At 36.5% G+C, this 17243-nt stretch overlaps 1 protein-coding gene and 1 non-coding gene across 4 annotated transcripts in view; one reads left to right on the forward strand and one right to left on the reverse strand.

Annotated features, from left to right (window-relative positions):
- LOC118193311 (XK-related protein 6-like) overlaps positions 1–5196 on the forward strand; it is a 49758-nt gene extending 44562 nt beyond the window's left edge. For 2 of the 3 annotated variants that reach the window (XM_085822873.1, XM_085822872.1), the window contains one exon: positions 4969–5196. In XM_085822873.1, coding sequence (XP_085678999.1) covers positions 4969–4972 — 4 coding nt within the window. In that variant the 3' untranslated portion in view covers positions 4973–5196. Of the gene's footprint in view, positions 1–1677; positions 1815–4968 lie in introns of all 3 variants that reach the window. The other variant, XR_015042824.1, reaches the window with a different exon arrangement.
- Positions 1977–2049, reverse strand: TRNAT-GGU (transfer RNA threonine (anticodon GGU)). Its single transcript has one exon. It is a non-coding gene; the product is annotated as a tRNA-Thr (tRNA).
- Positions 5197–17243: the final 12047 nt, after the last annotated feature.

Below are 17243 nucleotides of genomic sequence, written 5' to 3' on the forward strand. Positions count from 1 at the left end.
AATGGCTTTTTACAAATTTATTGTCTTTATTTATTGGCTTTTTACAAAATTTTAAACCATATTAAAATGTTTATGCCTTCAAAATAAAAAAAAAAAAATTCTTAGAATTAACATTTTTTATGTGTATACTGTATGTTGTCGCCAACAAAGTCTGCTTGGCGAGATTTGCGCCGGCGAAACGGAAAAGTACCCAAAATTTTAAATCATATTAAAATGTTTATGCCTTCAAAATAAAAAAAAAAAAAAAATTCTTAGAATTAACATTTTTTATGTGTATACTGTATGTTGTCGCCAACAAAGTCTGCTTGGCGAGATTTGCGCCGGCGAAACGGAAAAGTACCCAAAATTTTAAACCATATTAAAATGTTTATGCCTTCAAAATTAAAAAAAAAAAATTCTTAGGATTAACATTTTTTATGTGTATACTGTATGTTGTCGCCAACAAAGTCTGCTTGGCGAGATTTGCGCCGGCGAAACGGAAAAGTACCCAAAATTTTAAACCATATTAAAATGTTTATGCCTTCAAAATAAAAAAAAAAAAAAAAATTCTTAGAATTAACATTTTTTATGTGCATACTGTATGTTGTCGCCAACAAAGTCTGCTTGGCGAGATTTGCGCCGGCGAACGGAAAAGTACCCAAAATTTTAATCCATATTAAAATGTTTATGCCTTCAAAATAAAAAAAAAAATTCTTAGAATTAACATTTTTTATGTGTATACTGTATGTTGTTGCCAACAAAGTCTGCTTGGCGAGATTTGCGCCGGCGAAACGGAAAAGTACCCAAAATTTTAATCCATATTAAAATGTTTATGCCTTCAAAATAAAAAAAAAAATTCTTAGAATTAACATTTTTTTATGTGTATACTGTATGTTGTCGCCAACAAAGTCTGCTTGGCGAGATTTGCGCCGGCGAAATGGAAAAGTACCCAAAATTTTAAACCATATTAAAATGTTTATGCCTTCAAAATAAAAAAAGAAAAAAAAAAGAAAAGAAAAATTCTTAGAATTAACATTTTTTATGTGTATACTGTATGTTGTCGCCAACAAAGTCTGCTTGGCAAGATTTGCGCCGGCGAAATGGAAAAGTACCCATATTTTTTCTTTAATGTTTTTAAAAGTGATTTTCTTTTAAATTCTTCGTGATGTAACTATTTTTTTACCGACAAAGCATTTTGTTCTAAAGAAAACTTAACCCTTAAATGGATATAGTTGCCATTTGGCAATATACTCATATTTAGTGGTTAAATCAAATCAAATCACAAATTTTAGCTTACTGCATAGTGTAACCGACTGGATACATACATACTGTTTAGTTATACAGTTTACTTACACATTTCAGTGTAACTCTAACGGTGTAGCGGTCATTATCCTGATCTGATGTGTAGGGTGTGCACATCATTTGTGTTTACGAATTTTTGATTTTGGGTCTGTTGTTATTTTGATGTATTCAAAGTTTAAAATTTGTTTGAACAAGTTTATAAGGTATGTATTATTACACAAAATTGTTATTACATATTAGCCTATCATATTTTTTTGCATGATGTAGCCATGTAGCATCTGACAACAATAATATTTTTTTTAAAAAATGGAATAAAAACTTAGTTTAGATTTTTTTTACCATTTTTTTCTATTTTATTTGATATAATTCTAATGTATTTCTGACTTAAATTTTAAGATGTAGGGACATTAGGTATTTTTGGAAGCAGACAAGATGAAAAATTAGCAACCGCCTTCGTCGGAAATCGAACCATGGACCTCTGGAATACCGGCCCAGCGTGCAGAACCACTACACCCCGAAGGAACGCTAGGAAGGTGGGAGAAATACCTTATATACTCTCCTTTTTAAAGGGTTTTCAGGGGACCCAATCGCCAAATCCTGGGTGAGGAGAATCATTATGCAACATCCTTTTTGTTCGGGCGCCACTGTAGGGACCTTAGAATTTTTCTGGAGGCCGAAAAGATGAAAATTAGCAATGCCTTCGCCGGGAATCGAACCGCGGACCTCTGGAATACCGGTCCAGTGTGCTAACCACTACACCACGAAGGCACGCCAAGAAGGTGGGAGAAATATCTTATAAAGAAAATAATATAAAATAAAAAAAAAAATTCATGCATTTAAGTGTTAAATTGAAGTGCAAAAGCATTAGGTATAAGTTTCTGGCAGCTTCCTCGACGTAAGAATGGTTATAGCCAAATAATGGACGTGTAATTTTATTTGCTTTTATTTAATTAAGGGCGAGGCCCCGATCCAGGTAACCAAACAAATGTCTACCTGTACGGTTCCATTGAGACAGCCCGTCAAATAAAAATCGAAGGCACCCAGTAATCACTAGATGTGATCATTTTACCTATAACAGCACTACCAGCAGCCCAGCGGTAAAGTCGCTGAACACTGGTAGTTCGGTTTGAGGCTCTAAATCTGTGAACGGGCTGGCTGCATGGGCGTTCTCGTGGTTTTCCTCATGTGTATACGAGCCAGTTTCCTTCGAAAGTCCTCCACGAAGGCATTCCTCCCCTTAGGCAGATGGCCCTCGAGGCTTTGTCGTAATCACATAAACCAAACCAAACCTTTACCATATCCAAGGCATGTAAAGTACTAAGCTGCAGGAATTAAGAAATAAACAAGTAATATAAAAAAAAGAATTTAAAGTCAACAAAAAAATTTTAAATATACAATATTTTTTTTAATGTGAAAAAACTGTATTAACATGAAGTGTCATCCACTACAAGTTTTAAAAAATGTATGTGAACTTGAGTGAATGCATAAAACGTATTTTATTAACGACTGAAAATTTGAACAGGATATAGGAGAGAGAGTGAGTTAATACTAGGAATTTAAGAAAAAGGTGCATAGTGCAAGATTTGTGAACTTTTAGCCATCACGGAAATCGGCTGTGTTCTTGGTTGATTAATCTTTAATCACGAATAGATTGCAGCAGTTAGATAGTTGAAGCAATTTATCTTCAAGGAAGCGAATATTCTTCTGGTTACAAAAGTAGTCGTAACGGTGTACCGGAAGTATGTTCACTCTCTTAGCAAATATAAGAGGGAAGTGAACAGTGAACGTTTCCTGAGGACCAAAAAAACGGAACCGATCATGCTTGAAAAGAATGGCAATTCATGTAAAGCTCGGCAGTTTTGGTCAAAGGAAGCAACAGTTGTAAGTCAAGCTATCTATTGACGGATTATACATTAAATGTTACACTACATGAAGTTTGGCAGTCATTAATCAGTTTAAAAATCATTATAAACGAGCAAACGGTATAGTGGTTAGCGTCGCTGACTGCCGTGCGGAAGGTCCCGGGTTCGAATCTCGGAGAAGACATAGATGTTTGTAAATGTATAGTGTCCGTGCGGCATGGAGGCACCCTAATTATGCAGCGAGCTGAAAGTCCTCTCGAGGGGTTGGTGGTAGGGGAAAGGGTTGGGAGACCGCAGGACCCATCCCCCCGGGGTGCTCTCTATCAAAATTGGGGGGGTCGTAGTGTCACCTGTAAGGTGCTGAAGGCTGTGGCCAACGACAGGTGTCTACTTGCGCTCTTTGCCGCGAGGATTTTAGTGGGCTTGCGCGTGACCTTCTCCCTCTCGAAGGTCACGGCTTGGGCTGACTATCGGTCAGACAAGTGAGCATCAGCAACAACAACATAACAACAAATATTATTATTGAATCCATACACCTGATAAGATAAGACACCACCAGTGATGGCACCACCTGAACAGGATATAAGATGTTAAATTTTAGTCTCATTTCTAGTGGCGGAGCTGGAATTTTTATCACCTGAGGAGATACCTGAATTTGCCACCCCTTTCAACACAGAATCAAATAGCTAAATGTGAAAGTGATATATATATAAACTTTACGTGTATTCATTAGTTCTAACATTTTCGAAAATTATTATTATTTTGCTGTTTGCAAAACCATCAATGGCACTGTAGAAGTCAATGTCATTTCTCCATTTGCGATCATGCGGAGAGTATCGAAACATTTCTTAGATACAAAATGGTCATTTCCAGGTCTTAAATCTTCTTAAATGATTTTTTTTTTTTTTTTTTTTTTTTTTTTTACATATAAAACGTTTTTCACATTTTCAGCATTTGTGTGAAATTTTTTTAACGAAAACAGATCACTATGTTGTGTGTACATGTGCGTACAGGAAGAAAACAAGAGTAATATATTGTATATCGTGTACAAAGTTTAATGTAAGCGTTTTTGTATTTTTAATTTGTACTATTGTATTAATTCTGAATTCTGTTTTCAAATATAATTTTTTTCTTTTTAAATTGGATTTTTCTTTTTAGAGGGGCAGATATTTTGATAACGTTTACGACTTATGCTAAATACCGTTAACTGGAAGATCTTTAAAGAGTCCTTGAAATCGTTAAGTACCTTCCCTGTTATTATTTTACCCGATAAGTACCTTCCGTATTATTATTTTAATACATAGCTTTTTGCTATTGTAATTGCACTTGCATACTTGCCAACCTATGACACTCAAAAATCAGGAGATTTTTCACAATGTTAAAAAGACTTTTTAAATGATAAAATATAGTTTTTAATAATGAATTAACTTATGAGATACTCGAGAGGACTTATACTAATTCTTAAATGCAAGCAACACAAAAGAACCTCACACATAAAAAAAACATTTTTATTACTTGTATTGTTTAAGGAAAAAAAAAAAAGACACTTTAGCCAGTTTTCACACAAATGTTATGAACAGTGGAGTGTGGTGAGTAGTAGAAACGGTCTGTAGGCTTTGTGAATATGTGTGTGCACGTATACTATCCTGCTTGCGAAAACCTTCAAGGGTATGTGATAATTTGGGAAATCTGTACATAATTATAATGAAAAGGAGAACTTAAAAACATTCTGGTTACCGAAAAACTTTACTTATGAATCTATTCAGCAAGTTAAAATTATTCCGTTTATTTGAAATTTTATTTCATTATTCTTTTGTACTTTCAGTTAGTGTACTATCTACTACTGCATCCCACAAAAAATATCTCTGTTTGGGACAACTGGAGAATATCCAAATTGCAAAACGCTTCTTTGAAGGAAAGTAATGTCATAGAGCAACAAAATAAGGAAAACCAACCAGAAACTGTATTCTAAAACATCTGTACATGTAACTAAGTGATTTATGTTAGTGTTCTTTAAACTATGTATATATGTAAATAAATATGTGTAAATGCATATGTATGTATTGCTTACTATATTTATACGTTGTAACTCTGATCTCAAGATTTATTGCGGGCATTTTTCTTTCATATCTGAAGCAGAAAGTCTAAATACCGCCGTATATTTTAAAAGAAAAATTATTGGATGTTTTACAGTTACTATTATTTAAATTAACCAGGATTTTATTATTTGGATCTTTATTATAACTTTTCCTTTCCGTTTCCTCACCAGGCCGCAAATTAGTTAGATCAGCGGTTCCCAACCTTTTGAATAAAGTGTATCATCTAAACAAAAATTGAAAACCTTTAACACCACCACAAATCTTGAACAAAGCTCAGATCGCATAAATTTACTAGTTTTAGAGAAAACACTCGATGAGGATGTTGGAGTTTTAATTTCTGAATTTAATAATTAAAAATACTTTGCTTTTCTGAGTACTGCCTATTTTTCTCTTGCGTACCACCAGTCGTACGCGTCCCACCGGTTGAGAACCCATGAGTTAGATAGTATTTAAACTGAGGTTTGGGGATTGCAAGACGTGTTTGTGCTTTAGGCGAGCCTGTTACGTTAGTTTCTGGTAAGATGCATTTATTCAGATTTGTATAATTCCATTTGAATTCGATACGCTGGTTAGAATCTCTGAGCTAACTTAGATTAAAATTTACTTGCGTAGTTTTTGACTACTATTCTACGTATTAAATTCAAATTGACTGTTACTTTAGTTGCATCACCTCGAATTGTGGCTCATTTTGTTAGCAGGAGAACGCTTATATTCAAAGTTCTGTTTAATTCAAAAAGGTTTATTTAAACCTTTTCAACTCTTTGTACTTATTTCGACAAAGCGATAATTCGCTCTACGTCCATTTGTTTTGGACTAATTGACTTTTACCAGACCAAATAGTGGCGCCGGAATAAACTACGAATCATGTCGAAAGACAAGGCAACATGGTACAAGGACAAGGCAACAGTCTGTCTGTCATCTATATCGCCAGTTAATCTGCAGATTTCTGTTGCCGTAGAAACGATTCTTGACCCGTTTTCCGCAAGGGTATCTTGAAGACGAATCATAAAACTCTTTTCCCTTCAGCAAACAGTCGCTAAAAACAAAATAACAATAAAGCAACTCTTATTTGAAACATACTAGTCCTGTTAGTATAGCGACCGCCACCCGCCAGACACTGTGGCGGGCACTATTCTTTTCGTAGACAGACAGCAGTCCATCCTCACCCCCCAATATTCCATCAACAGGCTGCACCGGCACCAGAAAGTCCCATATAAGGATTCGAGTTCATTGTAGACAAAATGCGAGCGTCAGTGAAACTCGCAGGTCTTTTTTACATAGTAGAAGTTCGGAAATGACCTTTCTGGAACAACTGCATTCCCTTAGTAGTTGAGTAGACTACTAAGAGTAGTAGACGGTTGCAGAAATACAGAAGCATAGCAACATCCGCTCTTCGTGAACAGACCCTGAGATGGTACGAGTGCATCGGTAAATTTTTGTATGGAGAACCAGGCACGAGAAACACAAGCTGGAAGTGTTTAAAGCCGCTTCTCGTAAAAGCTTCCCTGTGGTGAAAGATGGGGCGAAATTAGAAACAAAACTGTTTCGTAGAGACTACACTAAGGTAGAAGAAATGACTGAGTTTATATTGCAGAAAATTCAAATCATAAACAACTGTATGGAAAAACCCTGGATGCAAATGTTATCAAATTATATTGCCTAAGTATTTGTCTCAACAGCCTAGGCACAAAATTTGATATACATTTGTCTCAAATTCACGATTTTGATAAATTACAAAACACGAATACGGTAGCATAGAGCAGTTATTTGAACTTCGAAAATTATATGACCGTTGTGAAGTACAAATTAGAGGATTAGAATTGTGTAATATTTCGCCGAATTCGTATAGTACCTTATTGTATCCGATACTAATAAAGGTGATTCCGAATGACTTAGCTATAAAATTTAATATGAAGGTGATAACCAGATAAAAATTACTAATTTGCTAAATTTTCTATTATAAGAAAGGAAATGGAAAGTCGAGGGCGTACCGGATTTTTAAGTAAGCCAACCGATTCTGATGTTGCTGAAAGGAAATCTCATTTTAAAAATAAGCGGCAGTTTCGAGAACGCTTTCGAGACAACGAAAGAAATCGGGATTATGATAAGGGTGGCAGCATTCCGTCAGTCGCAGCGATAAACATATCTCTTTCCAATAGCTGCTGATTCTGTTCTGAAAATCATACTTCAGAATCATGTCAAAAAAATGTGCCGTGTTATATAGGTAAACAAATGTTTCAAACTATAAACCTTAGAAAGAATTATTTCAGAAGTAGACTGAGAGATGAACATTTAGCCTCGTTCCTTAGAATCAGTACATCTCACTTCGAACCTCAATATAAAGAACTTTTAAAAATGAAATCGCAATTTCATTCATCTCATTAACATATTTAATTTATAATACTTGTAAACTGTATTGAAAATTTTAGAAAAATTTATCTTGCCCGCCAAACGTTTTTTTTTTTTTTTTTTTCTCTGTTTGGCCAGCAACCGAAAAGTTTGCCCATCCCTGAACTAGTCTCATTTTGCGTAATTAAAAGTATCGATATGAAATCAAAATAGAAGCTTTAATAACTCCTGTCATTAAAGGATCACATTTTCATTCCCCTCGAAATGAAATAGTTAATCTTATTAAAAATCGGGGAATACAACTTTCCAATGAATGGGGATAAGGGAATAAAACATCAAAAATTGCTTTGCTGAGAGGATTTTTATTGGAAAATAGTTACGGGTAAGGTTCACAAACTGTCTAATTCCTTAGCAGGGGTTGAAAAAAAAAATAGGTTGGACCATTAGTGGAACAGAAAGGGCTTACGGAGTTTCGCCAACTAACACTATGAAGGTTATGATGAAAATAATAAGAACGAATCAATGTCTAGTTTGCTAAAGAATCTCTGGGAGCTCGAATCTATGCGGATAAATTAAGATTCGGATAAGGAGCTCGAATTAGAAGATCAGTTTTCGAGTATTTTCAAAAATTCTGTGAAACTGAAAACAATCGTTATATTTTTCGCCATCCCTGGAAACATAATTCAAACGAACTTTGAGATAATTTAGAGATTACTAAAATTAGATTTAAGAAATTAACTCGTAGGTTTCAGAATAATTAACAATTCTATGACAGACATAGCGAAATGTAATTGATAACTATTTAAGAGAAGGAATTGCTGAAGAGATTAACATTGAAATAACACCAAAAACGTATTTTATGCCCCATCAAGCCGCTATAAAAAAAAAAATAAGAAAACAAGACTCCGCGCGGTTTTTGACGCTTCGTCACATGCGGAGATTTGTTTGTCATTAAATGACTGTTTACATTCCAGTCCAAAGATATGTCCAGACATACTGGAAAAGCTTCTTAAGTTCCGTCAAAATCGAATTGCTTTTACAGCTGACATCGAGTAAGCGTTTTAGCAGATTTCTCTTACTGCTGAAAACAGAAACGCAGTAAAGTTTCTATGGAACGATGATGAATTAAATAGAACAAAAATAAAGGCTCTTCATATGACAAGGGTAATTTTTCGAGCAGCATCTAGTCCAGTCCGTTTCTTCTTAGAGCAACTCTTAATGTACATGATGAGAAATACAAGTCACAGTATATGAACGTATTTTCCATGCTAACTGAAAATAAGTGTGTTGGCGACTTAACCGCTGGAGCAGATGAAGAATCAGAAGCATTCGAGGAATCGGAACATATTGTTACGAAATGTCAAGGCGCGATGAGATAGCTTCCCTGTAAAGCAGTTTTAGGGTTGCCATAAAATGGCAAGGGAAGGCAGGGTTGCCACATTTGGCGAGACATCGCCCAATTAGCGACATTCGGCGACAAACTTGGCGATATGCCATGGACGGATGGAGAACCTTCTGGAACGAATTCTTACCGTTTTATCCCAGAATGTTCTCGAACACAAGCCGAAAGCTATATAAACCCTGCTGGTCCACAGTCAGTTAGTATCGAGTGTGTGCTTCATCGAGAGGGCGAGAGAGAAAGTGCCTCGTCTAGAGTGCGAGTTAGTAGTATTGAGTGTGGTATCTCGTCTAGCGAGTCGATCGAGTTGACAGCCGGGCAGCGAGTGCCGAGTAAGTCGTCGAGTGCACCGAAAGAGTCTTGTAGTGTATCGCGGTTAGTACATTGTCGAGAGAGCGTGCTGAGCTCCGGGAACGACTGAACAGAAGAGTCGGGAGCTGTGCTCGTATGTCGTCGAGTGCATCGCGAGTTGTAGCGTGGAGAGGCTCGAGAGTACGTGAAGTTCCGAGAACGACCAAGCAGAGTCGGGAGCTGTACTTTGGTGCTTTGCAGTGAAGCTGTCTCCACCGTGGTAGCCTGATAACCTGAAGGCTGTGTCGCTGATTGTTCCAGCAAGTGTTTATAGTAGATCTTCGACGACTGTAAAAGTGACTTTGAAGCTGTCCTGGTTAAGTATTGGCCCAATAAAAGTGTGTTTCGATACTTCATCTAGTGTCATCGTTATTGACTCCAAATCTACTAAACCCCGTACGAACGTGAAGGAAGAAAATAACGTAACAACTGGTGTCAGAAAAAGAAAATGCAACAATATTAAACGGATACCGAAAGAAGGTGGATTTAACATGCGAAAGTGGAAAACAAATGAAACGAATTTACAAAAATCTATGGAATGAAAAAGATTTTGCACAAGATTCAACATATTCTAAAGTATTATGGTATATTTGGAATAGATCAAATGATATATTTTTGATAGAAATTGAAGATTTGGTAAAAGATGTCAAAAAGATTGATAATCACCACTGAAAGAGAAATCTTAAGATTTATAGGATGTTTCTTTGATTCACTGGCGTTTTTAAATCCATGCACAGTTCGAGCTAGGATTTTATTTTAAGAACTATGGGAACGAAAGATTAATTTTGTAGGTGCATCTTATGCTTTTGCCTCAGTAAATTTGCAAGAAGTCTCTAGAAGAGAAATTGAAGACCACATTACTTGGAAGTTTATACCTCCCGGTGCTCCCATGTGGGGAAGCTGATGGGAGCGTCTAATTGGGTTAATGAAGAAAATTTTAATAAAATTCCTCGCAAAAGCTTGTTTAGATTACGGAGAAATGTCCACTGTTTGTGTAACTGAAGCCATACTCAATGATAGACCTTTGACAGTTGTATTGTAGAGACATTAGGTAACTTCGAAGCAGGAGACATGAAAAATGAGCGGTGCCCTCGATGGGACTCTAACCTCGGATTTCTCGAATACGCACCGAGTGTGCAGACCATTACACCACGAAGGCATACTAAGAAGGCGGGAGAAATACCTTATATACCCCCTTTTTGAAAGGAGACTGGGGATCAGGGGATCTAGTCGCCAAATCCTGGTGGTGGAAAATCATCATCCACCACATTTTTTTAGTTCGGGCGCTACCGTGGAGACATTTGGTCACTTCGAAGCAGGAAATATGAAAAATGAGTAGTGCCCTCGTCGGTATTCGACCTCGTCGGACTACGCACCGAGTGTGCTGGCCATTACACTAGGAAGGCATCCCAAGAAAGGGCATTCCCATTTAAGGAAAGTGAAAATGTACGGAATAAACGTTTGATTACTGGTATAGAGATTGGAGACATGAAACCAAGCCAACTTTTTCAGAAGTTGAGATCAGTTGCTACTACAGATGTGTCTGAAACTTTAATCAAAACATTATGGCTTAAGAAGCAACCTGACTCAATAAAAAATATATTATTAGTTTAGTAATGAAGACGTAACCAAGTTAGCGTCTATGGCAGATAAAATTAGTGATATGACTCGGAAACCAGAAGTATTCAATGCTAATGCCACTTCCGTTACCGTAAATCATTTTCTGCAAAAAATTACCACTTTTCAACAAAAAAATCGATCAAATAACCATTCGCTCAAGACACAGAGACTCGGGATCACGTAATTCCCTTTCACGATTTCGAAGCCGATCTCGTAAACGATATGACCCAACTGGCAAATTTTGTTTCTATCACTTTCGATTTGGAGCAAAACGCATTCCAGAGAAATGCCGGCCTCTGTGTGCTTGGGTAAACAATTCCAAAAAGCAGGGAAACTCATATCTGCACTAGCTTCAGTGGCAAACTCTTCTGCATAAAATATGAAGGATTGTCGCAAATTTCTTTTATTCCTTCGTGAACGAAGATCAAAATTGCACTTTCTTGTTGATAGTGGAGCTGACGAAAGCTTAATTCCTGCTACTTCACAGAATAAATGTAAAACTGAATACAAAGTTTATGCAGCTAGTGGCACAAATACCTCCACCTATGGCATAAAAACGCCATCTCTTTATTTGGGATTACGTCGTGATTTTCAGTTTCCATTCATAATTGCTGACGTCACAAAAGGTATTTTAGAAGCTCACTTTCTTCACAAATTTAACTTGTTTATCAGTATAAATAAGAAAAAATTAATTGATGGCGTAACACAAGTTTTAGTGTCCAGTGTGATCTCGCTGCTATTTCAAGTAATAACTCCGTGACCACGTTAAATAAATTCATAAACATTTTCGATTTACTGTCAAAATACCTCAAAATTTCTAACCCAACCTAAAAAAGGTTGGGTTAGAAAGGTTACACAAATTAAATATGGTGTTATTGTGACTGATGGTCAACCCGTGTATTCAAAGGCAGGACAGTTCGATCCAAAACGCTTAGCTATAACTAAAGAGGAATTTAATTTATGCTTGATATGGAATAATTAGTCCATCAAACTCCCAGTGGTCAAGCCCCTTACACTTTGTCACGATATAGGACGGATTATATCGGCTTTGCGGAGACTACCATCCATTGAATGCGCAGACGATACCTGACCGATACCCAATTCCTCGGATTGAAGATTTTTATCATATTTTCCAAGGTACAAATATTTTCTGTAAAGTTGATTTATTCAAAGCTTATTTTCAAATTTCCATTGCAGAAGACGACAAATGTAAAACGGCTATCATCGCTCCTTTCGGTTTGTACGAATTTATTGTAATGAGTTTCGGTTTAAAAATTGCTTCTGCAACGTTCCAACGATTTATTCATGAAGTCTTTAAAGGATCAGAATTCGTTTTTCCCTATTTAGACGATATACTTATTACATCCAGTACCCATGGGGAACACAAAAATCACCTTAAATTAGTTTTAGGAAAACTAAACACCTTTGGTTTGAAAATAAATGTTTCAAAATCTGTGTTAGCTGTTCAACAAATCGAGTTTTTAGGATACCTAATTACATAACAGGTTTCTTGTCTTTTTCCAGAAAGAGTTCAAGTTGTTACGAACTATAAACGACCAGAAACAATTCATGAACTTCTAACTTTTCTTGGAACGCTTAACTTTTATCGTCGTTACTTAAAAGATGCAGCAAAGAACCAAGCATTGTTATACGAGTATCTTAAGAGAGTTAAAGAGGGACAAACGTAAGATTCAATGGACTTAAGAAGCTGAAAATCAATTTGAAAAGTGCAAGAATGATGTGGTGAAAACTTATATTGTTATCTTTTCGCAATTCTGAATTACCTCTGGCATTATTTACAGATGCTTCAGATACGGCGATTAGCTCAGTGTTGCAACAATACGAAAACTCATCTTGGAAAACAATAGAAATTTTTTCTTAAAAAAATAAACGATACTCAGCAAAAATATAGCACCTATGGTAGAGAGCTGTTAAGCATATATCTTTCAGTTAGACATTTCAAGCATTATCTAGAAGGCAGAGTATTCACAACTTATACAGATTACAAACCCTTAATATTCGCCTTTCGTCAAAAACTTAACAAAGCAGCACCTACACAAGCTTGTCAGCTTCCTTATATGTCCCAGTTTTTTACTGACATCAAATATATAAAAGGTGAGAATAATATTGTAGCCGATACATTACCTAGAGCTAATGAAATTTCATTAATAGATTATGATAAAATAGCTGGTGAACAGACTCAAAATGAAGAACTGAAGAGTTCGGAAACTACTACTTCCTTGAATTTAAAGCAGTGTTTTGTACATTCGGGGAAATATTTGTAGTGTGATACATCAATTAAAAATATCCGGCAGTATATTCCGGCAGAAAACAAGTCTTTCAGCGAATTCATGGTTTATGACATCCAGAAATAAAATCGACTATAAATCTAATGACATCAAACTTCATTTCGCCTAAGATTACGAAATATGCACAATTACGATCGAGAACCTGTATTTCTTGTCAAACAGCTAAAATCAGCCTGCATACCAAAACGAAATAACCGTTTGAAGTACCACCAGGAAGATTTTCTGTAATACATATCGACCTCATAGGACCACTTCTTCCATCCGAAGGGAATAGTTACTGTCTTACCTTCATAGATAGAATTTCGAATTGGATGTAAGCAATTCCTTTAGATAATATTTCAGCTGACAATGTCATAACAGCCTTTCATAGCAACTGGATTGCGCGTTTCGGAACGCCAAGCAAACTCATTAGTAATCGCGGATTCCAATTTAAATGTGACACATTAAGAACTTTGTCCAAAATCTGTGATATTAATTTACAATACACTACTGCCTACCATCCCTCATGTGATGGCAAAGTTGAGCGCCTTCATAAAACATTAAAAGCTCACAACAACATGTCTTGGACTGACACATCACCAACAGCAGTTTTGGGTTTGCGTACTGCTATTCAAATCATTCTACTTCGCAAGTAGTTTATGGCCAGAGTCTCAGACTTCCTGGAGAGTTTTTCAGCGAACCAAGTATCCATACAGCATCGGAGACTTTTCCTAATAACCTCCAGAAACAGATGGGTAGTCGTAGATGAGCCAAACAAATTAGAAAATTCATCTGAATGCATATTTGTACATAAAGACTTAGAAAAATCGGTTCTCATGTGTTTCAGCGAATAGATCAGGTGAAGAAACCATTGGAACCTCCTTATGTAGAATAATTCCCTGTTATTGATCACAAAGCTAAATATTTTACTGTTAGCATAAAAGAAAAATATGTTAATGTATCCCTGCACTGCTTGAAACCAGCTTATATTTTAAGCTCAGGAAAATTCTCAATTAACAAAATTTGATAACAACAAATCTCAGAAACTGGACTCAAACTCAGATGTGGATCAAAAAAATTCTTGCACAGGTAGAACAGGTAGGTCTGAATTCTTCTGACAGTGGTCAACACTGCAATGCTAGTTAGTACCTATTTCTCCACCTTCGTAACGTAATTCAGTTATTTGGAGTATTGTAGTGGCACAGTTATTTTATGAGTAATGATTATTTTTTATTTCAAGTATTTCATATTTTTGCATGCGTTTAATTACTTCATAAAATTAACTTAAATAGTTTATTCTAATAGCAGCTCATTTTGATAGCTGAAAAATAAAAAGCAATAAAGTTAAGTACTTGTTTCTAATTTTTTCTGTTCCTAATAATAATTTAGTTTGAACATCAGTAGCCGAGGCTACAAGTCAACATCCAAGATTCCATACCTATGTTTAATCCAAACGGTCTTAGTTATCTTAGCTTGGAAATCACCAGAAAGTGATTGGAGTCAATATTGGCTCCACGACAACTGCGGACATCAAACAGGCACATTCGGTGTCTTAGATCCACCAGGAAAAGATCAATCTGATTTAATGTTTTTCTATCTGTGGAGCGCCATGTGACTTTATGTATATTTCTATGGTACAAAGAAGGTACCTGCTATAATAAGTTCATTTCATTTGCAAAATCATTAAGTCTTGTCTAATCTTATACCATTATCGCTACTTTCCTCCTGTAAATTGTGATTATCCACAGAATTCCTAATTAATCTCACGCCAATCTTTGCATTAAAGTCGCCAATAATCAGTTTCATATCATTTGGTTTGGTTTATTTAATTATCGCAAAGCACACTAGGGCTATCTGCCTAAGGGGAGGAATGCCTTCGTGGAGAATTTTCTAAGGAAAACTGGTTCGTATACACGTTACACATGGAGAAAAACCACGAAAACGCCCATGCAGCCAGCTCGTTAGCGACATCATATCATTTGAGTTTATCACGTTTATCATAAACATCATCCTTAATAGTTTCGCATTTGTCCTCAGTAGGTGCAAGTACGCTGATAATACTAATAATTTGAGGATAATCTGAATTCTCACTTTACAAATTCTTTCATAAATTTGATGTCTCTAATTTTCCTAGTTACCACAAATCCTACCTCAAGGTCCTGACAACGATATGAAGCACTGAATCGTCTTTTATCCAAAATTCGTCGGCCAAGCCATCTGAAATGTTCAAAATGTCTAATTTATAATTCTCAAACATATCAACCAGATTTTTACGTGCTCCACCCTTATACAGTATACGCACATTTCAAGTGCGAATACGCAAGTCCGTTGTTGTTCTCTGTCGTCTGGGTGGTATCCGTCCATGATTTAGCCCATCAGATTTCCGAACTGGAATTTTTTACAGGGTGGAGTAGTTAGCCCCACGCTCAACCTGGAGGACCAGGCCCCTGATATAATCACCAGGGGCAGGCTGCCCGGCTATACCCCCGGACGCTGGGTACCATTTTAGTCGCGTCTTACGACATGCATGAGCTACACTGGGACTATTCTTTCGCACCTAGTCACCACACCGGGGAATGTAGAACGTTCTTTAATCTTATTTATATCGTGGGTTTAAGTAAGTCTGGCGATTTATTTAGAATGGCTCTGTATTGGTTTTGAAAAGTATTAGCAATGCATTTACAAGTGACGCTATTGCTACTCAAAGTACCTTTAGTCGTTAAGGATGCGGTGCCGTCAATTAATTTTCTATTTTTATTATCGATTAACAAATAAAAATGTGAAAGAAAGTTCATTCCAGCGATCGGTTTATTGACATCCACAATGATAAAAAGCCAGATGAAAGATCTGCGTAGCCCTAAATCCAGTTCTAATAATTTTTGACCATATGTTTTGATTGTAGTACCATTAGCTGAAAACAGCTCAAGCTTAGCCACAGTTCTTTTTTCCAATGGTAATGGTAGGATAACCGATATTCCTGCTTTGGTGTCAATTAAAAAATGGGTTGCTGATGCGTTGTCACGAATGTATAGAAGACTCAGCTGAACCCCGTGACTTTCGGTCGTCATCGAAGGCCGGGAATTCAGTTTTCCTGCTTTGGACCTCGGTATTTGCATGGCGGGGTGGACTTGTAAGCTCTCTCGCCAAAGTTTTGATGAAAATAACGGTTATTTGTGTGACTGTTATTTTTGGAACGATTTCTTGAATTCGATCTCTATCTTCGTCTTTGTGGACTGGAATTTCCACGCCTATTTATTTATGCTGTCTGCCGTGTCAAGTTTGATATCTGTTTCTGTAGATCTTGGGCTATAACGTTATCAGATGTTAGAGAAGCAATGTGAGCTACTTGCGGTGGATGGGATTTAATTTCCATAATTTGTCAGCCATTGTACAGAGTTTGGACAAATCATCATTGTTTACAGACAAAATGCTCCGCATGTTAAGTGGTAGTCGTTGCATCCACAATGTTTTCAAAAATTCATCCGGCACTTGCTCAGCCGCCAAGTTACACATTCCGCAGATAAGTTGGGATAGTTTCCTATCACCCAGTTTCTGAGTTTTCTGTACTTCAGAATCGGCAAAAAATTCAATAAGCCTCTTCCTAATGGCCAGATATTTGCTTTCTCTGGTGGTTTGGTGAGAATATCAGCGATTTGTTACAATGTCCCTGCTTCAATAGAACTGACTACATAATCGTATTTTGTTTGATCAGCCGTAATTCCAACATTGCGGAACTGGGCTTCGAACTGAAGAACCCGTAGTTTGGGCCCAGGTTTCCAATAAGGAGGAATTTCGATGCTGACTCTGGGGACAGTCGCAGTTGTTGCATTAGTTTCAGTTTGTTTATTTTCATCTTCGTCAGCAATAGTAGAATTAGGCTTAACGGATGTACTGTGATCTTTATTCAGTTTATTTTTTATAGCTTAAGCTTTTACAGTTAAAGATTGCTTAGTAAAAACTAGTTTTTTACTTCGCTCCCTTTTAACGCATTTGA

The sequence above is a fragment of the Stegodyphus dumicola genome, chromosome 8 (genome assembly GCF_044657685.1).
Source record: "Stegodyphus dumicola isolate Sdum_Otavi_A_Nest chromosome 8, ASM4465768v1".
NCBI classification, from domain to species: Eukaryota; Metazoa; Arthropoda; class Arachnida; order Araneae; family Eresidae; genus Stegodyphus; species Stegodyphus dumicola.